Genomic DNA, 8,030 nt, shown 5'->3' on the forward strand with positions numbered 1-8,030 from the left:
AAAAGGGGGGGGGGCTTGTTTCTCACCCTAAGCAAAGATCAAAGTACCACAACTGTAGTGATTTATGTATATCTGTACATAAATCTTGCCTGTGAAGTGCAGAAGTAACTAGCATTCCACAGTCTTACTAAATATTTGAATTGGAATCAATTTAAGAGTTGGGTTTTTTCCCCATGAGTAAGGAGTTGATAAACCAATACAAAAGGGAAACCGGAGGTTATTTCTTCGCTCAGTACTTACAAATGCAGTGGGGTCTAAACCAATAGTAGAGGAGAATGACCAGCCTGGACAGATCAGCACTTTAGTTAATATCAGTTAAAAAAATGTATATGTATATAAACATCCCTTTTATCAAGCTACACATAAGCATCACTGTGTATAACACAATTACAATTAAAAGCTTAGTGTACACTACAGAAATGCACAATACTGCCCTAAGACTGGAGAGGGACCACAGAAAATGAATTCAGCGTCAGTAACTCTTTTGCAAGTAACCCAAGTACAGAACATTTGACTTCAAAGTGGGTGCTTTCTGATGTCCAAGGAGAAGAAGCTTCAGCAAGGGAGGGTGGCAACAGCACAACAGCTATTCTGCTTTCAAAGTAAATGCTAGGAGGAAAAAGATGACTGAGACACTTTGTTTATTTTCCTCGTCAACAGAGTGTTCATTTGCATCATCCTGGGTCAACAGTCACGCCAGCTCTGTTCTACTATTGCAGAAACCCGTTTTTCATATTCCCGCTTATTCTCCTGGTATAGCTGAGCTGCCTGGCTGTTTGCTGGACTGTTAGGATTTGGCTCATCCAATAGAGACTGTGCAAAGAGAAAAAGATTCTTAGGCACTTGAAAGTATGCGTAGTTTTCCAACACATTCCTTAAACTATCCACACTGATAAGAGTGCAGAAGTTCATCTAGATACAGGTAAGGTACATCGCATTATTCCAGTTGTAAGTTATTGGAAGCTTTCGCTGTCAGTCTTACTCTTAGCAGTGCAGGTGGCTGTTTAGTTGGCAGCCAAGCAGCAATACCCAAGGAGTGCAACCCCCAGATGGGTCCCTTCAGTGACCACCTGCCGTCACTGTCTGGTCAATTTACATCTGGGAAGTAGTCACACTTTAGCAAATATCAAGGTACAGCTGCTACACTGGCTATCAAGAGGGAAAAAAAAGCGTTTCCTGAGCTGTTTTTGTCAAAGCATCCTAATTTCATTCTGCCTTTTCATGCAGAGTTCTTTTTACCTGTATGGATGTTAAGATGGAGGAGACATCGTAAGTAGGACTCCAACGATTCTGAAGAATATCCAGACATATACTACCATCTGCATAGACTAGAAAAGGTTCAAGAAGAATGGCTTAAAACAGAAGTTGTACAGCTACTCAGTTTTTTCCTAGTATTGCCTGATCCTGAAAACCTACGTACTGACAAACAAAGAAGGCAATAGCGTCCGACAGACTTAAATCCAGCAAACAAGCCTGCAGGTAGGAAGAGGTGAAGCTTGTCACCGACAGCTGCCTGAGGTATTTAAACTCAACCCCTGCTTATTCTTCTATGTCAAGCCTCTCTGTGACATTGCAACTACCGCTATGGAAAACCATGAATGGATTTTAAGGCAAAACAATTTAAGCTACCCACAAGTGAACCAAATGAAGGACACGAGCAAAAAGCTGTTTACGCAGAAGGTTTCCCCAGAAACTATCTACACCAGTCAGTGTCTAGCCACCTTTCTCATGGCAGCTTTAGAAGAACCTTCCCTCAATGCACTTTACCCACACATGCTTACTTGCTGCGTTTGAAAGTTTCTAGTATTTCTTCACAAAGCTAGTATTTGTTTGGAGGCAAGGAATACAGCTCCAACCTTTAACTACCAAGGAAGGGGATTAATTAAACAGTCTTACTATCACTGGCTGTAGTCGGAAACTAGCACTACATTTCAAAGTATATCATTCTTACAGGCATTTTGGGGAAGAAAAGCGATAAAATTTCTTCACAAAGCTAGTATTTGTTTGGAGGCAAGGAATACAGCTCCAACCTTTAACTACCAAGGAAGGGGATTAATTAAACAGTCTTACTATCACTGGCTGTAGTCAGAAACTAGCACTACATTTCAAAAGTATATCTTCTTACAGGCATTTTGGGGAAGAAAAGTGATAAAAGACAACTGCATTCAGCAGTGTCATTATGCTATGTATGCAATAACTATAGACAAAAGTCCAAGGCACTGCTATTTAAGTACAAAATATTCTTCTGTAAGGTTTAACAACAGGCAGTTGAGAGAAGAACGTCCCATCAATACTGTGCTGTAACACCTGAAAGGTAAGAGGCTCCTTTTATTGCCCCTTTCATTTCAAGCCTGAGAACTGCTCACATATTCATCCTTACCAAAACTACACAGAACCACACTGGAATTTTGCTAGCTTATTAGATAGTGGAAACTTTTATAATAAATAAGACCTTTTTCTACAGCACTATGGCAAACACAAAAAACCAACAACAACAAAAAAAGCATTGTCTATGTACTTACCATTTGGATGAAACATTTTAGAGACAAATCTAACAGTAGGTGGCTTATTCGGATATTCTTCTGTGAATTCTATTGTAAGTTTGAAAGTTCCTGGAGTTGAAAGAGAGATAAGTAACCTTTATTCAGAGTGAATTTAAACAAGTAGCATCCCTCCACAAGTACAAACTGTACTATTGTGCTCATACATGCATGTTGGATATGGAATACAGATTGCTCAGTCCTACAATGATTCTTCTACTTTCTTCGGAGTTAATCATTAACTCTGAAGTCCTAGACAGTACTGGTACGAGAGTTTCTCCTGTGACTTACTTTTATAGCTAAAACCACCACCCCAGTCAAAAGGTTTGTGTAAGGAAATAAATCTGCCCTTCCACAAAGCCTAATCCCAGTGCGCTGTAAAAACAACACAAGTGGGTGTATAACCATCTGTGTAACAGGCCATGATTAGTAAGTCCTAGAGACTGGAATATGCTATCACGACAAGGACCTTCATATTTATTTCCTGTTTAAATTTCAAGAAAATACATTTTTATCAACAACTGTAAGGTAATCAGGTCTTATCGTAGAAAAGCAGTATTGAAAGCAGCATCCAAATAAAAATCTGCTCATTTACTTCACAATAACTAGTCTTCCTTTGAGAAAGACTGATTAGGCTGAAACAGAAAACTGTGTATTTAAGTCCCAATCCAATCGTTTCGACAGCCTGCACCAACATAAGTCATTTTAGCCCTTCTCCTCAGGCTATGACAATCTTGAGGGTAAGAAGTCTGTCAACTAAGCTGCATAAATATGGGTCCAAGGGACTAAGCACTGCTAGTGATTCAGATCAGTGACTAAGGAACTCTACACACTCCACTTCAAAACATGCAAGCTTCTCTTTACCATGCTATCGCCTCAGACCAACCAACCCGGGAGGCAGTTTATGAAGTTCCTGGGTATGCCCAGAAAGAGATATCTGAAGCACCTTCATATAAATATACAGCTCTCCTGTAAAAGGAATGTACTTTACAGTAATAGCTGTAACGAGCTGCCAGGGCAGACATATTACCTTTTTTGAAAAGGCATTCTTACGTATCAGTGACAGGTTTTTTTTCCTCCCAACACTCAGTGCCCAAATTAAAACTCCGGGGCTCAGATATAAAGTTCATCCTTGTTTCCTACTGTGAGGGAGTTTTCCACCACTAACATAATTAATGTATTCCTTCGTTTGGCTGGCAAACATGTGCCAACAGTTGGTGGCCAGAGAACAGATTTTTCAACCCCTTCTCCTTTTTTTCAGATCAGCAAGGACCTGCAGTATTTCCCAGGGACTCCTTCCTTTATAAGGAGATAAACTGTAACATTGAGTTGCAAGAAATGAAGGTCATTGCTTTGACGTTCCAGTTTGCATATGAAGACAGAGTACAGATGCTTCAGAGCTTTCTGTACAGCAGTGGGAAGTCTCAACGTCCTAAAAATAAATTTTTGCATGTTTGTTATTTATTAGCAGCCTAACAAAATAAGAGCAGAGCGCCAACAGCATGCTATCTTACTGTAAAACAAAAGGAACAAGAGCAGTATAGTCAAGATTGTTTAAATTAGCAGAAGTCTGCAGTGGGGCTTTCAAGCTTTACTCCAGCTAATCCAGAGGCACAGAGCCAGATCTGAGACCAGTCTGAAAGCCAGCAACAACTTCTACCAGCTGCAAACGTCAGCTCAGGACTACCTTTCCTTCCCTACACGGTGACAATCCCAAGCAATATTAGCCCTTCAGAAGCGAATGCTTAGAGATTTGAGTCTAAATCTTAGAGATTCCCAGCTCTCCCTGCCCCACTTCTGGTTCTCAGTAGCCTGCTTCTGAGGTAAGAAAGCAGGCACTTTCTTCTGTGGAAGAGTGACTAAGCAAGTAGCAGGCTGAAAACTGAGCACAAACCATCAAATAGTAGAGTTCAACAAGCATACTTGAGAAAATGAATGCTATTCTAGAACACTGACTGAAGTGGGAGCAGAGGGGACAGATAAGATGGCCAAAAAGCAGTAACAAGGGCAGTTTGGTCTTAGAATCCCTTTAAAACTACTGAAAGAAAGGGAAGCTATCTGTCCCACCTGGGACAGGATGGCACTACTTTTAACACAAATCTGAGTGAGTGGTTAGACAGCTTCCAGCTGGAGTATCTACCTACTCAAATTTCCAAGTCAAGACGCAGAGTGGCAATGGCTCTTTGAAAGAGCTCCGCAGTACACACCACCTCGTTGTTGAGCTTTATTAAAGGACAAATCCAGAGATTCGATGAACCAAAGTCCAAGGGTCACTCACACTGAAAGCCCACACAAGTGAAACAGGTATCACAACACACACTGCTGGGGATGAGGCCTTCAGTGTCCAGTCTCTTCTGTCACTAATTTTAAAGCTTTCAACTGGTATTCCTTGCAACTTGCCCTAGACAGCCAATTTTAAAACATAAATTATCACATTCACTGTCATTATTGATATTAGGATCATCACTGATCTTAGGAGAACATTCTCTTTTCTCTCTCTTGTACTTACTTACCTTGTTGGTCTGTTTCTCCTACCTCAGGATGTGAGACTCTCACACGGCTAACAGAGAGGCCTCTCCACAACCTGTACGCCGGCCCGAGTAACCCCCGCCAGAGCAGCACCCATGTCCCTGCCAGGCCCTTCTCGCTGCAAGGAGCAAAAGCAGCCCCCTCTATTCCACTGTCCGTAAAGCAGGGATGATCTCTTCCTCTCCCGCATGAGGATAGAGAATCCATATTCCTTAAGCAAGGAACAAACCATACAGAAGGCAAATGCCTTGCTTTCTCTGTTCAAGCCTCCTGCATGATGACAGCAAGGCAGGATACTACAATAGCTGTGTTACTTAACTCTCTCCAAGCCAGGAATCCTGCACTAACCACAATATCATCATCCAGTTTCAGAGAAACAGGTCTGAAGGACTGGGAGAGCCTGGGTTTCCATCACTGTGACAGCACTACCACTTTAGATGCCACACACATACAGATTCTTAGAAATATGGTGAAGGGCAGGATAAATATCCCCGGGGTCCTACTGCAGACGCCTGTAATCGAATCCTCTTAAACCAGAAGATGGAAGTTATGCTGCCGATCTAAATTAGTAGTTGCTCCTAGGCCGAGTCAGCCTGCGCACCGAGTTGTGAAAACACCCTCTGAAGTCTGGGGGTGGAGGAGAGGAAGGGTTGTTAGCTGCATTATGCTGCACAGCAAGTAAACAAACGCATTTGAACTTAAGGTTTTCAGTTCAGACAAAGCTAAGACACCACAGAAGCTGAGACTGGAGAAGGGCCTCACCAGAATGAGGATGAAAAACAGTAATTCTCACAGTGTTGAAGTTTTTACACCTCTAGTTCAACAAAAAAAATTTTCACAGGCTACTTTCACAAGAACTAAGGCATCTGAAGTCTTACAGTATCACCAGGAAGTGACAGAGCCTAAAAACGAAAATACAAAGCGACTTCTGAAAAACACTGCCCTGCAAAGGCTTCATGAGAAGGATTACAGAGCTCCAGCGTACCTTTGACTCACAAGGGCCTGCACAGTTACAAAACAAGCCCAAACTAACAGCTCAATAGTGTTAAACAAAAATTCCCTTAATTTTACCTACATTAAGCTAAACTGCATCTGAACTGTGCCACCATTATCTGAACTGTGCTACTGTACTCAATGGAAAAGCACAGCCGAGGCACCAATACCCCCATATCTCTAGGCACCACTTAGTATTTTGTTATCTAGCACAATGTAAGATATGTTCCAGAGAAAAGGAGATAAGCATATCCTGCAACACAAGACATATCTGTCTTCCTGAGTGCATACTGTGAAAACACACACTTTGCTATGAAAAGAGCAATCCACCACACTCCGAGATTGTATTATTAGATCAACCAAAGCAGTCAGACAGCAGTGGCAGACTCAAGCATCTGTTTGAACTTCCAACTGCTGTGAGTGCAACATGTCCTAAGTATTTGAGATAAAGACACAATGCTGCCACAGTGGAAAGCACAGATGAAATCAATATGTCAGGGTTCTCAAAAGCAGTCTCCAACCTTCTGCAACTAAATGGAAATATATGGAAAAAAGCCCTTATAGCATCTGTTAACCCCACACTGATCTGGAAGAGCCTGAACATGGAAACAACCTGCATGTTAGCACACTGCAAGGAGACGGCTTTCCGCTCTCAACAGTGAATCACTCTATTAGTGGCAGTCCACCAACAGCAACCCTCACAGAAGTTTAAGGGAGCCCTTCTTAAGATGAGGTAACAGAATACGTTTAGTCTACCTGTTCTATTATGTGATGTTATGGAATACTCAAGTTCTAAACATTAGACTTCTGAAGCAGCTACTATAGCAAGTTTCTTAACTAATCAAATGCATTAAAAAAAAGTAACTGGAATCTTTGGAGTTTTCTTAGGCCTGAAATATTTAAAGTCTTCAGTATCTTCACAGAAAAAAAAAAATCTGCAATTTACAGGCATGCCCACAGGTGCTACCTCCGAGGAAAAACAGAGACAAAGGAGTTAGCCAAGAACAACATAAGAGTTAAGGAATTTTTCCTATGCTTTCGTCATGAGTCATGGAGATCTAGGATTAATTATAGCCTACACTGAAAGTATCTTAAAAAAATGCATCAGATTTCAGTTAGACAGTATTTCATGTCTAACAAGTTTTCACAAAAATGAAGTATTCATACAGCATCAGTAAAGCTATAGAAGACAGTAAGACCAGACAGAAACTACTACGACACAGGTATGTTACAAGGACCTATTTAGTCAGCTTTTAAAGTTAGAATGTCCTTTTAATCTTTAACCCTGAATGATACCGATTGTAGCAGAGTGAATTAGATACCAAGGAAAAAGAAAAAAAAAAAAAATCTGTTCTGAACTTCCTCAAACATTCAGCCCATTTCCTACTTCAGCTGACTCACGTTGGGACTTACTCGCAAAACACTTCCAGCATGAGAAAAAAACAGAACTCAAAACAAATGACGACGGTTCTATACCAGGTTTTTGACAGTTCTCCAAATATGTCCCTAAAAACATGATCCAGGGTTCAACAGAAAAGCTTAGAGATCCTTAAAATGGTACGTTAAATTAGGCTTAGGATAGTCAGATTTAGTGATTACAATCAAGCCCCTACAAGCTAATTTGTATGTTTCTGTACATCAACATAGCAATCTAAATCTACACCACTTTCTTGGAGTACGATTAAAAAAACCCCAGTATTTACATAAGTCCTGGAAGCAGCATACAGATGTGTGGCAGGGTGAATATGCAGCCATGTCCCTTCTCCATCCCCAGGCCCACACCTGTTGCAAAGTCCACGGCAGTGACACACCAATGCCGTGTCGAACTGCAGCAGTTTACCCCGAGAAAGCCAAACACCAGGCTCGCACGTAGCCGCACTTACCGTCCTCGAAAGGGGTCCCCTCGGGCCTAGAGGAGGGAAGAAGCAGAGCACAGCGTTACCCCGCGGGCAGCTCAGCTCTGCCCCC

At 41.6% G+C, this 8,030-nt stretch overlaps 1 protein-coding gene across 1 annotated transcript in view; it reads right to left on the bottom strand.

The window, feature by feature from the left end:
• Window positions 1-609: 609 nt before the first annotated feature.
• Window positions 610-8,030, bottom strand: part of UBE2A (ubiquitin conjugating enzyme E2 A) — a 9,453-nt gene continuing 2,032 nt past the window's right edge. Inside the window, 4 exon segments of the mRNA XM_009275373.2 lie at window positions 610-813; window positions 1,240-1,328; window positions 2,523-2,612; window positions 7,946-7,971. Of these exon segments, the coding sequence (XP_009273648.2) occupies window positions 610-813; window positions 1,240-1,328; window positions 2,523-2,612; window positions 7,946-7,971 (409 nt within the window).

This window comes from Aptenodytes forsteri, unplaced genomic scaffold (genome assembly GCF_000699145.1).
Source record: "Aptenodytes forsteri isolate BGI_AS27 unplaced genomic scaffold, ASM69914v1 Scaffold143, whole genome shotgun sequence".
Lineage (NCBI taxonomy): Eukaryota > Metazoa > Chordata > Aves > Sphenisciformes > Spheniscidae > Aptenodytes > Aptenodytes forsteri.